The following is a 20,166-nucleotide window of genomic DNA, read 5'->3' on the forward strand; positions in this document are numbered from 1 at the left end:
ACATTACAATTATATAAGTGGTAAAGTACTCAAAAGAATATGTGTAGAGAGTGCTGCTCAGTGATCAAGTTCATCATCATAATTATCAGAGTAGTCTTCGAGATGTTCACTAAGCAAATGGGTTTGGTTTCCTTCAGAAGAGCCAGCTTCTATCTCAGGCAGTTCAAACTCTTCCGGTCTCAATGACAATTGAAAGTCTGGGAGCTCTGGTAAACACGCTTCTTGCTTTCTTCTGGGCTGCATAGTTATTTTTATGAGTAGCACATACTGGTGTGATTTTGCACTGTAGACGGTGCAATGAATGAGAAAGCTATATATGGTTAAGTTTCTTAAGCCTGCATATACATTGTGGCTAGTCCAGATAAATCTTTATTCCATTTTTTGGAGGAAGGCTATGACAAGGTTATATATGGATATATGCAATCCTGAGAGATTACTTTTTGCCACAGGAAACAAAAAGAAGATGGAAAAAAGAAACTTAATATATATATATATGAGTAATAGTCAATCTTAGGAAACAAAGAGAGATAACAATAATAGTAATAGGTGGAGGGACTAGTTGAGTTGCACTAAGCTTGGAACATAATAGCAAGCACGTGAATAACAAAATGGGTATGCAGATTCTTTAACAACTTGTTGTTTAAAGGAGGATGATCCATCATCATCCACTCCTCCTCCAACAAAGATGTAAGCCATATCACGAGTGGCGGCACCCATACGGGCGTTTTTATCAAAAACCACTGCGACTTTCTTCTCCTGGTCAATGAAGAAACACGCAGATTTCCGAAGAAAATTATAATGGGGGTGAATGAGTTGTTTGATATTCGCCGATAAGAAAACCTTGCTGTTCCATGACAGGCCTGCGTTGGGCTTCTCGATCGTATTGGAAATCCAGATCTCCATCTCCAATGTATCCCCGGACTGGAATAAAACCACAAGCTGCTGCGGAGATGATGATGATGATGATGATGATGATGATAGAATCAAAGTATCGTAAGGGAAAGCCTCAAAGGGGAGAGGCAAAGGCGGGGAGAATGTCTCTGTTGTGAAATCAAAACAGATTAAGAAACAAATGGCTTCAAAATTCAAAGCTTCTGATGCAAACCAGTAGGTATTTCCCTTCAAAGATAGGCCGCGTTCATCAAGTTTTATATTCCAGTTGTCTGGACGAGTAGGGAGATCAAGAATCCTCCATGAATCAGAGTTGAAGTCGTAGATTTTGAACTCAACGAAAATTGGGGGATGATCAATAAATCTCAGGATTTTGTACTGGGAACTACTATACGTGTACCTGTCCAAACGACCACAGAGACGTTTGTCCAGTAAGTCGTGATTATGTGTGTGGTCGATCCACCTGGGTTGCCCCCGTCCCAAATATGGATTCCAAACCAATAGCCTATACTCGTCTTCTTTGGGAATGCATAACAATAGACCGTCGCAGTGAAAGATTTCACGCACATCGATTTGATCTAGGCCAGCAAGTTTAGCTTCAGAATTTACAACAGCAACGTCGTCTTCGTTGGAAAGATCCAATCTCATCAACTCAACCCTATAATTCATCATCGTAACCACAAGAGGGTCCTTCCTCTTTGCTTCTGCTGCTAGATGAGCAAGGAGGTGCTTGTTTGCAAATAAGTGATCACATCTGGACAACATGTTCCACCTTTTGCAAGTAGATCGGACAAGTCCCAAAGATGTCAACGGAATTCGACACAGCACCTCTTCCTCCATATCCCTTGGAAGATCCGACATCATCATCTTCTTCTTCTTCATAAAATTTATTTAACCAAATCACTATATTCCTTCTTGTCCGAACAAATTAGGTCAACGGAAAAAAAAAGCAACTTATTTCTTGTCCTCTCTGTCTTGAGATTATATATTTCTTCCGCCTCTCCTCTCGATATATATTAGGATAGAAGAACCCAAATTAATTAGGAGAAGAAAAAAAAAATTAGAAACCCTCAAGGAACAGGATTCGAATTAAGACAGACTAGGAGATTAAAAAACCAAAAAGAAAAAGAATCTTTCCTTTTCCTGTTTGTGATTCTCGTAGATAAAAAAACAACCGAAGACACAACAAGGAAGAGGATAGTTCAAAAGGCTACCTTTTTGATAAATGATCGTTTTGATTTTAAGTTTAAAATCCATGCATCAGTCTTTTTGATAAACTATATACTATTTTATCGTTGATGGATGATGCATTTGTGATCAAACATTAATTGAACTTTGAAAAGATGGATGAACATATCGTCTCTATCACCGTTTTCCGTTCAGCGCTGAATAATCCTTAACCGCCTCTACAACAGTTGGTACGTGCGGAATCCAACATCTCATCATTACTCAATGACGTGACGTGACGCTCATGCTATATAGCTCTTTCCGATTTTACAGTATACTGTGTGCCGTTTGTAAGTGCCTCACACGACAGCCACTTTTTTACTCCAACGTATGCGTGAAAACGTTTTCTATAACACCATCCTTTCTCTTACTTCTTCCAAATTCTTATTAGCAAAAAGTAATTAGTCACTCAGATAGATAATGCATACTATACTAAAAACTGAAACAAGTATCATACGTTTGTTTGACACGAAAGAAACTAGTACTGCAAAAGAAGTAACTCTATTACATTACAATTATATATAACTGGTAAGATACTCAAAGAATATGTGTAGAGAGAGTGCTGCTCAATGATCATTATCTTCATCATCATCATGATTATCGGAGTAGTCTTCGAGATGTTCACTAAGCAAATGGGTTTGGTTTCCTTCAGAAGAGCCCGCTTCTATCTCAGGTAGCTCAAACTCTTCTGGTCTCAATGACAATTGAAAGTCTGGGAGCTCTGGTAAACACTGCATTGCCCTGTGGTTTATTCATACCATCAGCTTTATTTTTAACCAGTTTAATTAATGCTAACAAGATCAACACTCTTAACGCTTACTTTTCTTCTTCTTCAAGCAAGTATCCATATGTTTGAGACTTTCTAAAAGCAACTTCTGGAATCTTCTGGCTCAAATGCTTCATAACACCCCACATAGGAGGAGCCCTGATAAAAAAACATACTGATTCAATTCACAGTTCACTTTATACAAGTGTGTATTTGATATCTTTATAACAAAACACAAACCTGGTGACAGGAGGGGCTAAACAGAAGCTGAAACAAGCCTTCTTGCTTTCTGCTAGGAGCTCTGCAGCTGCAAGGAAACAACACACCGCGCTCACGTGACAAGCTGGCTCGTTTCCTTTGTCTGTTACCAGTCCATGGTAGTAGTATGCCGCTGCCTGTTATGAAAAGAAAAACAGAACATAACAGAGAGGTTAACTGAAACTGTAACTGTATGATCACTTTCCAAAAGTAGATGTTTCATAACATACCTTTGCTTCAAGAAACTTCCAGTAGATGAACCGGAGAAGCTTCTTGGCGCATCCATGACTGACTACGTCACAACCAGACAAGCATTGATATGCCTGAAATGATAATGTGATCATTTAAAGAAGTTAATACAGAGATTTGGGCAAACCCCATGATTGACCTAAAATTATGCCACAAGTAATGTATTAAACTAAGAGGAGGACCTGAGAGAAGTAGATGACTTGCTCACATGCAAGTCTCCTCTTCACAGACAGTGTTGCTTTCTGGCTATCAACTGCTAATCCTAGTTGAATCTCAGTTCCCTGCAGTGATATTCAATGAGATTAAACAAATTAAAACACATACAAGGTTCAGTTTTATGAGTCAATGTTTCAAAGTGTGTAACCTGTCCAAGTGCTTGGATAGATAGAGTTTGTAAAACACTCTCCTGCATATCATCTGGCAATTTACTCCTGCACATTTGCAACTATGTAAGTATATATATGTATGGTCTGATCCTAGATTTTTTTTGTGTGATTCATACTTTATATCAGGAGGAAAGCGAGTTAATATCTCTCTGATGCAGAACTCTAAGTATCCAGATGCCTTGAGCAGCAAGTCAACCGCATCTCTTCTACAATCTGATTAAAAGTGACAAAGAAATGTAATCAGGTTAGTAACAAACAGACAGAAGTAAAAGTAATTGTGAAGATCCAAGAAGCCAAACCACTGGAGACCACACGGACGCTATTGCTAGAATCAGAGCAAGCCTTCGGAATCATGAGAGAGTTAGCTTCAGTCAATGCCAAAGCAGCCATCATGTGGATCACTGTCAGCATCTCCATCCAAAGGTTTGTGAAACATAACTCTGCCTGTTTCAACATTTTGATTAACTATTTTACAAACAAAAACATGTTGATTAACTCCTACACAAAAGAACTAACAAATCCAAACCCTAACAAGAACTTACTCTTCGACCATCTCCTAGGGTTTTCCATTTGAACTCTACACACCCCTCCATGCCATCATTCTCTACAAAGTCATATGAACATTTTATTTTACAACATACTAATCTTTAACTTTCAAAATCTGAGAAGCCTTACTTTTCTTGATAAGACCGGTGAGAAGAGACAAGTACTCCTCCAAAGCTGTACGCAGCTCAGAGATGGCAGAACCACCTATAAAATTTAAGAAAATGTTTCAAAATAAGAACCTCTTTTTTTAGCAAAAAAAAATAAGAACCTCTTTCTTGACACGCAAGAAAAAGAGGAAGAAGATGATTTCATTTCTTCAATAGTCAATACCTGTGTCCTCAGCTACCAGCTGAATCTGATTCCTTAGACATGCCAAACGCTCAACGGTGGCCTTGGGAGCATCGCCTTTGAGCTGACGCTGAAGATCAGACTGAACAGGAACACGGAGCTGCAGAACAAACACTACAGATTCTTGAACGATCCTCTTCTTCTTGCCCACAGAAGCATAAACAGATGTAGCACACCCCATGCCCCCTCTCTCTCTCTCTTCTACGCTTTTTCTTCACAAGATATCATCATCTTCCTACATGAATACTCAACATTGAAAAACATAAGCTAAAGTATATGGATGTTTTGTAACAACCTGAATCCTGATATTGGAAGCTTAAGATTAATATAAAAAGGAGGAGAATCTCAGAGAGCTAACAGAGGGAGCATGTGAGGGAAGGTTGGTTTGAAGGTTCCAAAGCAGAGAAAGAAGGTGGAAACAGATTCACTTAGGTCTCTCATAGTTCGATGCAATCCACCCACATGCTTCACTATTTAATGTCAAATGGGGTAGATACTATATGATTTAATTAAAACCATAAAAGAAACGTCACATGCCTTTCGGTTTAATCCAAGTTTTAACTATGTTTCTTATGGAACTATGTGAATTCTCATTCCCACTTGCTTCATTTTAATTGGCTGTCCGGTTCTTAGTTTTAGTACTTCACTTGCTTTCTTTCCTTAACCTTCCCGCCACCTTGATTAACTGAATCAAATCACTTTTTTTTACACTGTTTTCTTACTCCAACCAATAAATAATTAGAGTTGAATATGAAATTGTGGTAATAAAAAACCGTTGGCTTGTACGTGCTAGTCTTGAATGAACAAACCGTTAGCTTGCACCATTATCAGATTTGCAAGCGCGTAGACTTTATTATTAGATAATCATGTTAATAAATATCAGGGAATATCTGACTCCAATGGAAATGTGGTGGTGCTAGAGAAGAAACATGTTCTATATAGATTGTGGCAGGAGACAGTCTGTGTGTTACAACGTGTATTGTACAATAAAACTTTTATAAATTACTAATACTGAAAGAAAACATAATATTTTTATTAGTTAATTAAAATATAATTCGGAATCGAAATTTCTTTTGTCAACTCCGAATTTTTTTTATTAATGTACGGATGTAGTATTAATTTATAGAGTTTATTTCCCAATGAAATTAATCAATTAGTTAGAACGGGCCTTGGTTAAAAAGCCCATTATCAGGCGAGACACAAATTGGGCCCATCGTTGACTTTTTTTTCGTTTCCGAGTGTGGTAATATCGTCGTCGTCGGAGTGTTCACGAGCGGAGAGAAATCAATCAATAATCACAGATCTGTTTTCGCATCTGCATCTTCTTCGAAGGATCAAACACCATGGCGATCCCCTTAGCTAAGCTTCTGATCTCCGCCGTTGCGGTTTTCATGCTCGTCTCCGCTTCGTTCGCGACCTCGGAAATGCCGTTCATGGTGGTTCACAAGAAAGCTACTCTCAACAGGCTCAAATCTGGCGCCGAGCGCGTCCTCGTTTCCTTCGATATCTACAATCAAGGATCTGCGTAAGATCTCTTCCTCTCCGCTAATCTTTTATTTGTATGAAGAGATTAGCTGATGTGGAATCATGACGTTTTACTTGAGCTATCGTTAGATCTATCGTGTGGATGAGTGACGTGCGATTCTGTATTGGTAGCTTGTAAACGAAACGCCATTTGATCTGATTCATATATGCTTGCATTTCCGATCTAGTGTAGTTCATGATCGTCTAATTGCATGAAGAGATTAGCTACTGTAGAATCACGACGTTGTACTTCAGCTATCGTTAGATCTATCGTATGGATTAGTAAACGAAACGCCATTTGATTTGATCCTTTGAGTTTCGTATTTTAAATGAATTTCGGCTAAAAGTGTGAGATAGTTTTGGTGTTTTCTCTCAGGGCGGCGTATGATGTGACTCTGACTGATAATACCTGGGATAAGAAAACTTTTGAAGTTGTTAATGGAAACACTTCAAGAACATGGGAGAGACTTGATGCGTGAGTTCTTCTTCCTTTAAAGTGTTTTCTAGCTGCTTGCTTTGGTCACTGATCTGATATTTGTACGCAGAGGAGGTATTCTGTCTCATTCTTTCGAATTAGAGGCCAAGGTTAAAGGACGCTTCCATGGTGCTCCTGCTCTCGTTACTTTCCGCATCCCCACAAAGGCAGCTCTACAGGTTTGCCTTTTATAACCGCCCCTTTAGTGATTTTTTTTTTTTAGTATCGTTAGAGACATACATAATACACCCCGAACTGGTAACAAAGCAACAAAGCTTCATGAGTTTATAAACCCTCGACTTAATTTTCTAATAAGAAATACTTAAGCCTTATAGTGACTATTGTTACGTAAAATCTGCGTATTGATGTCATCATGTGCTATGTTTTTTGTTTGTAGCAAGCGTACTCAACTCCATTACTACCTCTAGACATCCTCGAAGACGTGCCTCCAACAGACCTGCTTGCTCTGGTAAATCTGATTTCTTAAGGGTTGTTCTTTCAATCATATCCTAAACGTATTTTCCCCATCTCATTATTAAATTTCATTGTTGTCTTGTGTTGTGTACTTGATGCTTCTCTTGGTGCTGCTGTAATAATCTCAGGCAAAGGTAACTTGATGTGAAATTCTCCCCTCCCAGTGAAATCATTGAATATAACCGTTTATAATCTTTCTGTGTTTCAACTGTTGCAGAGGGTACTGGCAAAATACGGATCACTTGTTTCAGTGATCTCCATGGTGGTTTTGTTCGTACACTTGGTAGCAACACCTTCATCGAAGTCCAATGCAGCAAAAGGGAGCAGCAAGAAGAAACGCTAAATTAGTGAAACTATGGTGAGAAAGGTTTGCGTGGTGCTTTGTTGTGTTTAGCAGTTAAGCACAGTTTCAGAACTTGTACGAATTAGAGAATATACTTTAATTTTGGTGTTTTAGAGGACTATCTTAAAGAGTTATTTTGGTTTTGCGTGATAAGAGCATAGTCATGAAGGTCTTTCTTTTACTTTCATTCTGTCTCCTGCTTCATATGGCTTAGTCTGCACTCTCTTCTGCATAGTCATGAAGTTCTCTTTTTTTTTTTTGTTTGTTATGGTTTTCTGATCAAAGTTTAGATAAGAGGTTCTATGTGTAAAATAGAAAGAGCGAGCTCGTGTGCGTGCAAGCTCCTTATGGGTGATGATTCGAGCCTGACCTTCTCTGACCTCTTCCAATTTCATTTAAACCAATAGGTTCGTCAATCCGATAGCTTTTAATCATATGATATGTAGACTTGTCGGCATCCATTTGCGCTGTCAAAAAACATAAATTTAGTACTGCAAGTGAACTTACTAAACATAAGAACATCAAAGCCCGTCTAGCTCAGTTGGTAGAGCGCAAGGCTCTTACCCTTGTGGTCGTGGGTTCGAGCCCCACGGTGGGTGACATTAGCTTTTTTCAGTTTTTTGTTAATTAGTAAACTATTTGTCTTTCTAGATTAAGCATAATCATTCATTCAGTTATTACGGTGTATGCAGAATCCACAAGATAATTTGATGCTTATATAAGAAGAAACAAAGCAAATTAGTGACTCTGGACAAGTAATAGTAAGATTGTAGATGGTGGAGACCAACAAAAATGAAACAAGAGATTTTTAAATGAAATATAACCAAAAGTAGTAAGTGGGAGTGCTCACTCTCCCTATCTTCCAATGTGTCCCTCTCATCTTTTTATGATTACAATCCCAAAAACCCGAAAAGAGTGTGTGAAAGAGAGAGCACTATCCTGAATTCAGAAACATAAAATTCAAAAAAGAAAAAATAATAAAGTTGGAACCGGGAGGATGAGCTCAGTCTTCCTCACTGCAAACGTTTCTCTTTATTTTGTCAAAAAAAAATCCTAAGCCTTTTCATCATCATTTAGTCTTTAGGCTTTGGCTTCAGCAGCAACGATGGCAGGCGCTGGAGCAACACCACCGGTGGTTGGACTGAAACAAATCAAAAGAATTGAGAGTTAGCATTTTTGAGAAAGGGAATGAAAGGAAGTGAGGTGAGACTGAGAGAGAGAGGATCTTACAGGCCAACGAAAACTTTAAAGGCATCGTACAAACCCCATTGCGCTCCAGTCAATGTCCCTATCATCACAATCCTTAGAGGAAGTCCTCTTGTGAACAGTCCCAAGAGCCCTATCTTCTTCACCGCCTGCAACAACATTTCATTACATCAAAACTTCAATGTTGATCTTATAGCAACATAAAATCAATAGTTTCTCGCAATTGTGTTAAACATTGTAACTCACATCTCCAACGGTTGCTCCCTTAGCATTGTTGAGGAACGAAACTAGGTTATCAGCAGGGTGAGAGACGATTGCACAAAACACTCCAGCAACGTAACCTCCAGCGAAACTCACACCAAGTTGCAGACCTTTGCTGCACTCGTGTTTTGGGTTGGGGATCGCGTACTTGTAGATCATCTCAACAATGGTCTCAAAAGAAGCAAACTTCATCATGGTATCTGTCACATTAGCAAGATATCAATCAACACTCTGTTGCTTTTAAAGAATCATGTAATGCTTAAAGAAAGATATATATAGTAGTTCAACAGAAACTTACAAGGAATCTGACGTCCCCAAAGTGGACCAAGACCCTTGTACAAGCTGCACAAAAAACAAGAAAATCAGACACAAATAGCTTTAGCTGTAACAAGGGAGAGAACGTTGTTGGTGCCCAAACACTCACCCTCCGTATCCTTCAGACCTAACAAACTTGGGAAACCCATCAGACATTCCCCTCGCAAACCCAGGCTGTGTCTGAACCCTAACCTTAACAGCTTCAAAAGGGCAAAGAGCAATATCGGCAATAACCTCAGCAGAGGCAGAACCAGCAAGGTAGATGAGCGTCTTGTACTTGGCAGTGTACTCAGGTCCAGCAAGGTCAGAGTAGTACTTCTTAAAGAACTCGTAGAATCCGAACTTGCAGGCACCCTGAGCACTGTAACCCAACAAAGTAGGAACCCAACCACGGAAAAATCCTTTAACTCCTTGCTCCTTCATCAAGATCCCAAAACCAGAGGAGATGCTCTTGTACTTCGTTGGATCAATCTAAGATGCCAATGAACATATCAGTGTTAACTGAATCAATCCACAAATACAACGTCAAGCAACAAACTCTGTAAAAGAAAAACGCTAAATCAACCAGATCCCAAGTGATCTAAATTACGCATAATCACGCACATCAAGCAGCACAAGAATGGCGTCTATTCAAGTTTAGAACTCGATGAACGAATATACGTATAGCAGATATCAAGAAGGCTAAACATACCAATCACCGATCTATTCAACCAAGAAAGAAGGCTAAAACGTAGATCTCAACACCTAAACAACATAGGGACGTAGATCGGAGGAAACGATTACGTAGAAAGATACCTGCATATTGCACTTGACGAGATCGAGAGGAGTAACGGTCATGTGAGTGAGACCACAGCTGAGAATCCCACCGAAGGTACACGCGGCGTAGAAGGCAGGCGAGTACATCTCGATCCCCTTCCCTGGCTCCGTGGGAGACGCGATCAAGAAATTCTTCCGAGACACCATCGTCGCCGTCTTCGCCGGAGCAGGAGAAGGCGATTTCTCGAGATTGGAGGACGCGAATGCAGCGTTGGAGTTGGAGTTGAGGACCTGGTCGAGGAGGAGGGATCTCGGCGATGAGGAGGAGGAATAGAGGAAGCTCGGGATCAGAGAATGCTTGCGAGACTCCATCGCTGCGGCGGTTAACGGAGAAAAAAAGGTTGCGTAGGAAATGAGATGCGGTGGCGATGTCCGATCTGCGATCTCTTCACGCTGGCCTAATGAGAACACCAATGAGATTATTGACGAGAGGATCTCAGCGCTTTATTGGGCAATTTGATTCGGATGAGACAAGGCATATAGTTAGAAATAATCACGGAAATGCCATCGTGATAGTTTTATTATGGCCCCATGGGCTTTTTAAGGGGTGTAAACCCGTTGACTCATTTAAAAAGGCTGCATAACGAAGATTTCCAACTTTATTTATTTAATTTAGATTTCTATTATGGCCCATGGGCTTTTCAAAGGGGCAGTGAACCCCGTTGACCCATAATATAACGGAAATTTTCATTTTTATTTATTTTTAATTTATTTTGTTGGAAAATAAACTTCTAAAACCCAAGATTAGGTTTGGGAAAAAAAATAACCGAATCGAATCCAATCTCAAAGGGTAGTATCCAACTCGAACTAAAATTGCTTAAATCGATTTAAAATTTTGGCATCCAAAGAACTTGAAATGAACCTGATCCGAATCCAAATATTTCAAGTATCCAAATGTATTTGAATCAGATTTATATATTTAAATATATTAATTATTTTTAGATTTACTATGTAAAATATCTAATATATTTAAAGTTATCTAAATACTTAAAAATATATACAAATAATCAAAATAACTAAATAATTTTAAAACATCAAAAATACTTAAAATATCTATTAATTTTCAGTCCATATATTCAAACTAAACCAATATTATATATTAAGTTTAGATATTTTTGCATAAATTATTTAATTTTACATGTAATACATTATTTTATTTTTAGATTGTGAGAAATTTTAAATACATATGAATTTAAAATTTTTAAAAATAATTTAAGCCGATTATATGAATCTGAACTGAACTTGCAATGATTTGAATCAATTCCGAATGAAAATTTATAAATACCAAAATCATGAAACTAAAATCTTTAACCTCGAAAATCCAAAACTTAAATAGACGCAAACCGAACCCGAATAAATACCCGAACACCACTCTACCCTAAATCTTTTAAATAAACTGATGAAACCCGTTTCCTTTGTCGCATTACACTTCTGTTATCAAATATCCTTTTAACATTTATCGATCATTGCATTATCGTCTTTGTGATTATTGGAATTGAGCGGGCCAAGTCTTTCTCACGTTGTGTCACTATCGAGACTATTCTCATATCTAAAATAAGTGCACGAGAAGAAGTAACATGTCGTCATTGTTTCACTAAATAACACATTCAAAAACAATGTTAGTGGCTTACCCGAGGCTGAAAGGGTATCTCGAATCAGAGATTGAATCTGGACCGTGCAATTTTGAGAAGGGCAACACACACAACAGTGTTGTGTCTCCACGTCCTCTTAATTACTGTCTTAAGCGCCGTTTTCACTTCTTAAACACACATAGGCATCAATATATCGTTTGGAGCCAGGCCGGCGAATCCGACCGGTCGATACAGCTGTGTCCGAAGAGATCGAGCTAAGGTGCTTGTCTACATTCATCGTCTTCCTTCGGATGCATGCTCTTCTCTCTGTTCTGATCTTTGTTACAGTCACCATTTGCTATTTTCTTTTCAATTCGTCAAATGATTCATCCTTCTTTTCTTTTTTTTTGCATTTGGGTGATGAAGAAACACATTTTCTTGTTTGCATGCTTCATCAGATTCTTGATCAGAACAGATCTAATTGGGTTTGAGTCCTTACAAAAGAACTCTGTACAAAAGTGTTCCTCTTTTTTTTTTTTTGAACAAAAGTGTTATATGTCTTATAATGTTACTTATTATGATCGCTTGTATAATTGGTTGTTTGGTTTGATTTGATTTGAGAAGTAGTCGTCATGTGTCTCTCCTAGTCAACTTACATTGTATACTAATTGGTTAAAGAAAGAGTTAAAATTTTCATAATCATTCTACCTAATTGTTAAATGATTATGATATTTAGATACCCATAAGAAAGAAAGACATGATCTTTTACTTCTTATTCTATTACTTTTTGTTGTTGCAGGCTCCCTCATTGAACAGTCACAGCTGTACCATTCGTCGAGATCACAACACTGAGTTTAAGCAAGCTTCAGTATTGACTTAATGACGGCGTCACTGCAGTTGTACGGAGTTCAAACTCCAGGGCTTGCTTTAAGTTCAAAGAGGCTTGAGTTTGGCACGAAGACCTCGAGTAGCGCGATCTTTAGAACCGTAGAGCATTCTTGTAGGAACATAGCTTTGAGAGTTAGTTGTGAAGCTGCAAGAGTCGATTTGATCGAGAGAAAAGAGACTGAGACGAGGAGTTTAAGCGGAACCGGCAAAGAGCTGACGTGTGTGATGAAGTTCGGAGGCTCATCGGTGGAGTCAGCAGTGAGGATGAAAGAAGTTGCTAATCTTATACTCAGCTTTCCTGATGAGAGGCCTGTTATTGTGTTATCAGCTATGGGGAAGACTACTAATAAGCTTTTGAAGGTACCAAAAAAAACATTCTTAATCTTTTCTACTTCCTATTGGTATATTTAATTATTTTCTTTGGATTTTTGGGTTTCATTAGGCTGGAGAGAAGGCTGTGACTTGTGGTGTCACAAATGTAGAAAGTATTGAAGAACTGAGCTTTATTAAGGAACTCCATTTAAGGTAGTATAAAAACAATGTTTGTCATGTTCTTGTAATTGTTACTTAGTGCTCACAAAAAACAAAACTCTCTGTGTGTTCAGAACTGCTCATGAGCTTGGAGTGGAAACAACGGTTATTGCACGTAAGTGTCTTGCTTCTTGTTTCTCAATGCTTACATTATTGACCTTTGTCTCTGAATCCACTTTCATGGTTAATCCATTGCAGAGCACCTAGAAGGGCTACACCAGCTACTGAAAGGCATATCGATGATGAAAGAGTTAACCTTACGTACAAGAGACTACTTGGTTTCGTTCGGAGAGTGCATGTCCACTAGGCTTTTCTCTGCGTACCTCAACAAGATTGGCCATAAAGCTCGTCAAGTATGTTTGCTTTATATAGTTTCCTTGTTTGTCAAACATATTAAAGTGTCATTACTTGATGAGTTGTTTTCTTGTTGTTGTTGGCAGTATGATGCATTTGAGATTGGGTTTATAACCACAGACGATTTCACAAACGCTGATATACTTGAAGCAACGTACCCTGCAGTCTCCAAAACGCTGCTTAATAACTGGAGCAAGGATAAAGCAGTCCCTGTAGTTACTGGCTTCCTCGGAAAGGTTTTTATAATTTTTCTTACTGTTCCACTTCATGTTATTGTGTGACTTTTGCAAGGCTTTTTGCTTATGAGTTGTATCAACAGGGATGGAGGTCTTGTGCTATAACGACGTTGGGTAGGGGTGGTAGCGATTTGACAGCCACAACGATTGGTAAAGCGTTAGGACTGAGAGAGATTCAGGTATATGTTTAAGCCAAGATTGCATCATACAGATCGAATCTTGATGATCAAATATTAATCTGGTGTAGGTGTGGAAAGATGTGGATGGAGTTTTGACTTGTGATCCCAACATATACTCTGGAGCTCAGTCTGTTCCTTACTTAACGTTCGATGAGGCAGCTGAGCTTGCTTACTTTGGTGCTCAGGTAGATTATCTATATTGCTGATGAGATCTTTTTCTGTCTGAATGGCTGAGCAGATTTCTCCTTCATTGCAGGTGTTGCATCCACTGTCCATGAGGCCTGCAAGAGACGGTGACATTCCCGTGAGGGTTAAGAACTCGTACAACCCCAATGCTCCAGGAACTGTCATCACCAGATCCAGAGACATGAGTAAGGTTTGTGAAACAATGGCAATTTTTAAACTCAATTATATCAAAAACTATCAATCACCTCTTCTTCTCACTCCTTCTCGTAGGCCGTGCTGACAAGCATTGTTCTGAAACGTAATGTGACCATGTTGGACATAGCAAGCACTCGTATGCTCGGCCAATACGGTTTCCTCGCCAAGGTAACCTACCTAGATAACGATATTCTTATTCAACTTTGATTAGTGTCACACTAGAATCATACATATTGTCTCTGTGTGCAGGTGTTTACCACATTTGAAGATTTAGGCATATCAGTGGATGTTGTGGCAACAAGTGAAGTTAGTATATCTCTGACATTGGATCCAGCAAAACTCTGGGGTAGAGAGTTAGTTCAGCGGGCAAACGTAAGTCTACGCTGATACTTTTTTTGTGAGGGTCATTGTAATATCTGTAAAATGATTTGGTGTGTGAAACAGGAGCTGGATCATGTGGTGGAGGAGTTAGAGAAGATTGCTGTTGTGAAGCTGCTTCAGCGCAGATCAATCATCTCTCTCATAGGAAATGTTCAAAAATCATCACTCATATTAGAGAAGGTAAGTGATCTAGCCTTTGTGGTTTTCTTTCGATTATGAAGTTTATTTTAAGCTAATGGGGATGGAATGAATGGACATAACAGGTTTTTAAAGTACTTAGAAGCAATGGAGTGAATGTGCAGATGATCTCACAGGGTGCATCTAAGGTTGGAAACTCTACTGCTACATGTGTATATAGTGTTTGTTATGGTTTGATAATGTGTGAAATGTGTTTTTTTTTTACAGGTAAACATTTCATTGATAGTGAATGATGAAGAGGCAGAGCAGTGTGTGAGGGCTCTCCACTCCGCCTTCTTTGAGACCTCTTCTTAATGCAAACACAGCTACGAATGTGTTTACTAAGACTTGGAACTACGTCACATTCTTATTATTCTAGCTGTTGTTGTTGTGATACAGTTACATAAGATTTGTGTCAAACTCTATAATCAATAAATGTCTTTCAACAAACATAACGGTCAACAAAAATAAAAAGAACAAATGATGAAGTACTAAACCCTACGTATCAGAATTCTACAGACTAACTTTCAGTGAATTTCAGATTCTAAACATGCATTCAATCAAATATCTTTGGCAATTTTTAGGATACTCTTCTTTTTTACATTGGTTTTACATTAGTCCACTAAATAAGTATTTTTGAATAATATTTTAATATTTTAAAATATTATTTTAGATAAATCATAAATATTGACTATATAATATATGAGATAAATCTAAAGCTTTAAATATTTTTTTGTGAAGACAAAAAGCTTTAAATATTCTGTCCACATAATTATAAAATATATTTCCCATAGAGTTTATTTATATTAAATTTTAAGTACCAATAAAAATTAGAATTTCTTAAAATTTTAGAATTTTTTGTTCAAAAACTAAAAAATTAAAATGATAAATAAACGTACGTTATTTTGTTTTTGCTATTTCTCTTGACAATTAATTTAATTTAATTTAATTTTGGTTTTAATAAATTTATTTAATGGTACATCATTAAATTTAGTTATATTTTATTTATAAATATTGCCATAATATTGTAGTGGCGCCCTCAGCCATGCATGCAACCTGCTATAACCATATCGGCGAACTAGGAACATCGTATAGTCAACCCTCCATACGACACTCAACCAAACTCACCACACAGCTGCAAAGAAACATGTTTGCCAAAGCATAAACTCGCATCAGACGGAGAAAAGGGCCTTTACCATCAGTTGTGATACAATGTCTTATCCAAGAACTACATGCATTACTTTGGGACATGACGTCATGAGTCCACCAAGCTACCAGCTTTGCTTCGGAGAGAGATCGAGTTCTGAAAGCGACCCAAAGTTCCAGTTCACCGTATAAATCGTGAATCTCCAGCTCCACCACCCTGGAAAAATCATGTTCCCAACCTACGAAGGGGACTCCGATTCACTTCAGTAGATGATCGTGTTCAGCATCATTATAGGCCGATCAGAGGAATGAGATGAACAAGTTGCTGGCTTCTGCAAGATTTTCTTTGAAAATCACTGTGGGTCATTACGATTATGGTACTAACTATCCCATCTTAAAAAAGAGAAAATCTAAAAATGCTTTAGTGTATTAATAATTTCAACAAAAGAACTCACAATTCATTGTAAATAAAGAAAATCCCTTAAAACTACCAATTAAACATCACGTCGTAGCGTCGAAGCTACAAATTGAGATTTTTTTTCTAAGTCAAATTGTGTAAAAATTGTTTAAAATATCTTGCGACTTTTGGCTAAAGAGTTAATGAGAATTTGTAACTTTGTCTCACATAGAAAAAAATTGGAGAAAGACTTAAGTATAACTACATCATTCTCATAGCAAAAAATCAAGAGTTATTCTTGGGTTCAACTAGGTTCACCAACCAATAAAATTTTATTATTTAAAATTCGATATCTTTTAGAAAATGAAATAAAATATTGTCAAGTTATATTATGTTTATAAAAAAAAAGGAAAAAAAAAGAGTAGTTACAGAAAAAAAATATTTTTAACGTCGTCAGCAAAACATTAAACACTAAATCATGATCCCTAAACTCTAAATCATAATCTCTAAACCCTTGGATAATTCTTAAACTCTAAATCAAAAACACTAAACACTAAAACCCTAAATCCTTAACTCTAAACCCTTGAGTGTTTTAGTGTAGTATATCATTGATGATCTCAACGAATTTATGAAGGTATTGATTCTTAGGTATTTTTAGACTAAATAAAATCGTTGTGTTATCGCATTTTTCGGATATTCTCATAGTCACCGGATTTCTAGTTCTATCCTATAAAGTATTCGCTACATTTGACCCAAAAAAAAAAATATTCGCTACATTAGAATGAATGAACAAAACAGGTTTTTAAAGTAATTAGAAGCAATGGAGTGAATATGTATGATCTCACAGGGTGCATCTAAGGTTGAAACTCTACTGCTACATGTGTATATAAATACCGATGAATATTAGTGGTGTTATGGTTTGATAATGAGTGTGAAATGTGTTTTTCCTGGTGAACATTTCATTGATAGTGGATGATGAAGAGGCAGAGCAATGTGTGAGGGCTCTTCACTCCGCCTTCTTAATGCAAGACACAGAGCTAATAAGACTGTGTCTACTAAGACTTGGAACTATTTCACATTCCCCTTGTTCTAGTTGTTATTGTGTTACGGTTATAATGTGTTTCAAACTCTATAATCAATAAATGTCTTTCAACAAATATAACGGTAAACAGAAAAAAAAAAAAAACGGTAAACAGAAGGAAAAGAGCAAGGGATATGGAAAAGTGGGGATATTCAAGAAGGTGCAGGCTTTGAATGATAGAAAAAAGTTCCGAAAATACCCTTCCTCAAAAGCATATACACCTCTTGTTTCATCCAGGGTTATAATCGTCTAATCGGCCGACCAGCTGGTCAACAGAAAATACACATCTGATGACATGTGTTACGTAAGGCTTCTGTAACGACGTTCATTTTATTTTTATTTAAAATAAATAATGTTGCCCGACAACCGTAATCCCACGAGATTGCTTTTAAGTGCTACCTTGAGCTAAAGATTTAGTCCTAAATTATCTCAGCTTTAGTTTATTCACCAAATCTAAAACCGATGAAGGGACATATAACTCTTCGGACACACTTTAAACTGTGTTATGTCCTAATAAGCATGCTTTTTATTCATTAAAATATAATCAGAAATGTGATCAGGTGATGGAGAATATGAATATTTTTTTAGGATTTTTATTATTTTATTGTAGATTAGTACCTATGAGTTTCAAAACAAGTTGTTTGTGCTGACAACAATAATATTCTAATTTGACCTTTTTCTTTTTTGGGAGGAGTGGTTGGTCAAACATGAGAAACAAGAAGGCGAATTCGCAGATAAGAAAAGGCAGACGCATGCATGGAAGCTAAAGTTGCATGTGACGACCAACTTTGTCAAACTCTCTACCTTTTTCAGGCTTTTCGTAAACTTATCAAACATTTGCGATCTAAAACAATATGAGCTATACAGTTTTTCTCCAAAGGAACTTACTACTTTAAATTTATCATTTATAAATATAGAGATGCTAGCATGAACGCATGCCATGCCAATTTGTAAATTTCCATACATCAAGAACACTCTACATTCTGATGGTAGCAAGTAAACACTGGTTGGAACTATATCACAATGAATAGTGACTTCTTTTTAAACAACTTATTCCAAGCATATTGATGACTCCTTTATTTCCTTTTTAATACAAATTGCCAATTTTATTATATCCCCATTGGTCTAAGATAAATGATTATACGAAATTCTATTCTGATTACATATTCCAAGTTCCAACTCATGTGTGTGTATATATATGCCTAGCTATGTTAGTGGGATCAATGCTCTAATTGGATTACATTCCAAACAAAATATTCCTCCTCCCTTATGATCGTTTGATAATGATATTATATGTATAGGTTGTTTATAGAGGTTGATTAGAGGATTTGAGCATAAAGCAAAAATGGAATATAATGGATAACCACCGGCCATATCTAAACATTCGACCTCATCTCAACGTTACGGCTTGCCCATATAATGTTGGCAGCATCAAAGTTCTAATTCGGCGTGACAAGAAGGATATATATCTCTTACAAATTCCTTTATTCTTTCTATTTAACTGAAAATTATATAAAAGAAATATTCGACTTTTACACTGCAAAGCAAAATTTGAAAAACATTATGTAAACATTAAAAATATTACAATATCCCGAAAGCTAACAACCACGGCTATCAAATCAATTACTTTGTTATCATTTGGCATTTAAATTAAATAAAAGATAACTCACCCTCTATAAATAGCATGCATGGCTCTTGTTCTCTCTCCATTCCAACCTACTCACACACATTCTCTATCTCTCTAACTCAGAAACACAAAATGCAATACAGAACCGAAACCCGTAGCTCGTTGTCTTCCTACAACAAGGTGAACAACATGGGAGTGTTTCCGTCGGACAGTCTCGTTAGGATAGAGTCCATGGCTGCAGAAAGTGCGGTGGTTATATTCAGCGTGAGCACTTGCTGCATGTGCCACGCCGTCAAGGGTCTCTTCCGCGGAATGGGAGTCAGCCCCGCCGTCCACGAGCTGGACCTCCACCCTTACGGCGTCGATATCCACCGAGCTCTCCTTCGTCTCCTCGGCTGTTCCAGCGGCGCTTCCACTTCTCCGGGGGGACTTCCAGTGGTATTCATCGGTGGGAAGATGGTGGGGTCAATGGAGAGAGTGATGGCTTCTCATATCAACGGCTCCCTCGTCCCTCTTCTCAAAGATGCTGGTGCTCTTTGGCTCTAATCCCAAAGTCCACCTTCTACGTTTTTTTTTTCTCTTTTCGTGTTCTTGTTTCTTTACTTTCTTGGTTTCAAGAACAAAAAAAAAGATTAGGTTAATCATAGTGTCGAATTAGAGACAGTGAGGGGTGAAGTGCGTTTGTATTAAGCATAGCTCCTTGTCCATCTTAATCACACTATAATATATAAATTAAGATAGCTTATCTCACGTTTTACAAGTTTGACTGTTAAAAATAGCAAAATTTGTGGTCAAATTAAGACAAGAGCAAGGTTATTTTCATGACATAAGATCTTAACCGCTATAACTGTTAACTGTGGGGAAAAATAATTGCCTCAGGGGTCCCCACTTCAGATGACGTGGATACCCACCAGCAATAGTCTCTGATTTTGACCCGACCATTGCATCAGAGATGAGCTCTATATAGCCCGTACATGCTGGTCCAATAGCTTCACTTTTTCTTCTTTTATTTGACAATTATTATGAACAGATCAAATCGTTGTTAGAGAACTAGACAAGCTCTTTTTTTCAAACTAGAGAATTAGAAGATCACCTTATCCAGAAAGCGTTATTTTTACCTTTCAGATCAGTA

General features: G+C 37.6%; 6 protein-coding genes and 1 non-coding gene across 9 annotated transcripts; 4 read left to right on the forward strand and 3 right to left on the reverse strand.

Annotated features, from left to right (window-relative positions):
* Positions 1–464: 464 nt before the first annotated feature.
* On the reverse strand, positions 465–2,180 carry LOC111215623 (putative F-box protein At3g23420). Its single transcript, XM_022719442.2, has one exon. The coding sequence runs from the start codon at positions 1,771–1,773 to the stop codon at positions 556–558; it is 1,218 nt and encodes a 405-aa protein (XP_022575163.2). The 5' UTR covers positions 1,774–2,180; the 3' UTR covers positions 465–555.
* Positions 2,181–2,298: 118 nt separating this feature from the next.
* Positions 2,299–5,498, reverse strand: LOC106443092. The gene is made up of 11 exons (XM_013884695.3): positions 4,654–5,498; positions 4,453–4,527; positions 4,320–4,381; positions 4,077–4,221; positions 3,894–3,990; positions 3,756–3,822; positions 3,574–3,672; positions 3,373–3,465; positions 3,125–3,279; positions 2,939–3,043; positions 2,299–2,859 (listed from the first exon to the last, which is right to left on the reverse strand). The coding sequence occupies exons 1-11, from the start codon at positions 4,850–4,852 to the stop codon at positions 2,685–2,687; spliced, it is 1,272 nt and encodes a 423-aa protein (XP_013740149.2). The 5' UTR covers positions 4,853–5,498; the 3' UTR covers positions 2,299–2,684.
* A 421-nt stretch (positions 5,499–5,919) lies between these two features.
* Positions 5,920–7,674, forward strand: LOC106430909 (translocon-associated protein subunit beta-like). Its single transcript, XM_013871707.3, has 6 exons — positions 5,920–6,196; positions 6,572–6,670; positions 6,741–6,849; positions 7,068–7,139; positions 7,273–7,278; positions 7,362–7,674. The coding sequence occupies exons 1-6, from the start codon at positions 6,015–6,017 to the stop codon at positions 7,485–7,487; spliced, it is 594 nt and encodes a 197-aa protein (XP_013727161.2). The 5' UTR covers positions 5,920–6,014; the 3' UTR covers positions 7,488–7,674.
* A 339-nt stretch (positions 7,675–8,013) lies between these two features.
* On the forward strand, positions 8,014–8,086 carry TRNAK-CUU. Its single transcript has one exon. It is a non-coding gene; the product is annotated as a tRNA-Lys (tRNA).
* Positions 8,087–8,278: 192 nt separating this feature from the next.
* On the reverse strand, positions 8,279–10,510 carry LOC111215621 (mitochondrial phosphate carrier protein 3, mitochondrial). Its single transcript, XM_022719440.2, has 6 exons — positions 10,065–10,510; positions 9,379–9,740; positions 9,253–9,296; positions 8,940–9,154; positions 8,718–8,842; positions 8,279–8,628 (listed from the first exon to the last, which is right to left on the reverse strand). The coding sequence occupies exons 1-6, from the start codon at positions 10,395–10,397 to the stop codon at positions 8,568–8,570; spliced, it is 1,140 nt and encodes a 379-aa protein (XP_022575161.2). The 5' UTR covers positions 10,398–10,510; the 3' UTR covers positions 8,279–8,567.
* Positions 10,511–11,685: 1,175 nt separating this feature from the next.
* On the forward strand, positions 11,686–17,486 carry LOC106430889 (aspartokinase 2, chloroplastic). 3 transcript variants are annotated; one of them, XM_048770110.1, is made up of 14 exons: positions 11,686–11,936; positions 12,456–12,904; positions 12,987–13,069; positions 13,150–13,190; positions 13,274–13,428; positions 13,516–13,665; positions 13,749–13,844; positions 13,913–14,029; positions 14,101–14,220; positions 14,301–14,393; positions 14,475–14,597; positions 14,670–14,786; positions 14,870–14,932; positions 17,277–17,486. In XM_048770110.1, the coding sequence occupies exons 2-14, from the start codon at positions 12,536–12,538 to the stop codon at positions 17,466–17,468; spliced, it is 1,719 nt and encodes a 572-aa protein (XP_048626067.1). In that variant the 5' UTR covers positions 11,686–11,936; positions 12,456–12,535; the 3' UTR covers positions 17,469–17,486. The 3 variants fall into 3 exon arrangements, with proteins under 3 accessions (XP_048626067.1, XP_013727143.2, XP_048626069.1); XM_013871689.3 differs by lacking the exon at positions 17,277–17,486 and adding an exon at positions 15,012–15,233; XM_048770112.1 differs by having other exon boundaries at positions 11,703–11,936; positions 12,450–12,904.
* A 1,366-nt stretch (positions 17,487–18,852) lies between these two features.
* Positions 18,853–19,794, forward strand: LOC106443091 (glutaredoxin-C8-like). The gene has a single exon (XM_013884693.3). The coding sequence runs from the start codon at positions 19,092–19,094 to the stop codon at positions 19,578–19,580; it is 489 nt and encodes a 162-aa protein (XP_013740147.3). The 5' UTR covers positions 18,853–19,091; the 3' UTR covers positions 19,581–19,794.
* The last annotated feature ends 372 nt before the right edge of the window (positions 19,795–20,166 follow it).

This window comes from Brassica napus, chromosome A3, assembly GCF_020379485.1.
Source record: "Brassica napus cultivar Da-Ae chromosome A3, Da-Ae, whole genome shotgun sequence".
In the NCBI taxonomy this organism is placed as follows: domain Eukaryota; kingdom Viridiplantae; phylum Streptophyta; class Magnoliopsida; order Brassicales; family Brassicaceae; genus Brassica; species Brassica napus.

What these genes read in the sequence shown, in the direction of transcription:
- LOC111215623 (XM_022719442.2), bottom strand. Translation starts at nt 1,773, where the DNA reads ATGAAGAAGAAGAAGATGATGATGTCGGATCTTCCAAGGGATATGGAG.
- LOC106443092 (XM_013884695.3), bottom strand. Translation starts at nt 4,852, where the DNA reads ATGGGGTGTGCTACATCTGTTTATGCTTCTGTGGGCAAGAAGAAGAGG. An exon ending in CACCGGTCTTATCAAGAAAA is followed by an intron (nt 4,382 to 4,452) that starts GTAAGGCTTCTC and finishes ATGACTTTGTAG; the next exon opens with AGAATGATGGCATGGAGGGG. An exon ending in AAGTCATCTACTTCTCTCAG is followed by an intron (nt 3,466 to 3,573) that starts GTCCTCCTCTTA and finishes TTATCATTTCAG; the next exon opens with GCATATCAATGCTTGTCTGG.
- LOC106430909 (XM_013871707.3), top strand. Translation starts at nt 6,015, where the DNA reads ATGGCGATCCCCTTAGCTAAGCTTCTGATCTCCGCCGTTGCGGTTTTC. An exon ending in ATCTACAATCAAGGATCTGC is followed by an intron (nt 6,197 to 6,571) that starts GTAAGATCTCTT and finishes GTTTTCTCTCAG; the next exon opens with GGCGGCGTATGATGTGACTC. An exon ending in ACATGGGAGAGACTTGATGC is followed by an intron (nt 6,671 to 6,740) that starts GTGAGTTCTTCT and finishes ATTTGTACGCAG; the next exon opens with AGGAGGTATTCTGTCTCATT.
- LOC111215621 (XM_022719440.2), bottom strand. Translation starts at nt 10,397, where the DNA reads ATGGAGTCTCGCAAGCATTCTCTGATCCCGAGCTTCCTCTATTCCTCC. An exon ending in TTGGGGACGTCAGATTCCTT is followed by an intron (nt 9,155 to 9,252) that starts GTAAGTTTCTGT and finishes CTAATGTGACAG; the next exon opens with ATACCATGATGAAGTTTGCT. An exon ending in AGGGAGCAACCGTTGGAGAT is followed by an intron (nt 8,843 to 8,939) that starts GTGAGTTACAAT and finishes ATGTTGTTGCAG; the next exon opens with GCGGTGAAGAAGATAGGGCT.
- LOC106430889 (XM_048770110.1), top strand. Translation starts at nt 12,536, where the DNA reads ATGACGGCGTCACTGCAGTTGTACGGAGTTCAAACTCCAGGGCTTGCT. An exon ending in ATTAAGGAACTCCATTTAAG is followed by an intron (nt 13,070 to 13,149) that starts GTAGTATAAAAA and finishes CTGTGTGTTCAG; the next exon opens with AACTGCTCATGAGCTTGGAG. An exon ending in TCTCACAGGGTGCATCTAAG is followed by an intron (nt 14,933 to 17,276) that starts GTTGGAAACTCT and finishes GTGTTTTTCCTG; the next exon opens with GTGAACATTTCATTGATAGT.
- LOC106443091 (XM_013884693.3), top strand. Translation starts at nt 19,092, where the DNA reads ATGCATGGCTCTTGTTCTCTCTCCATTCCAACCTACTCACACACATTC.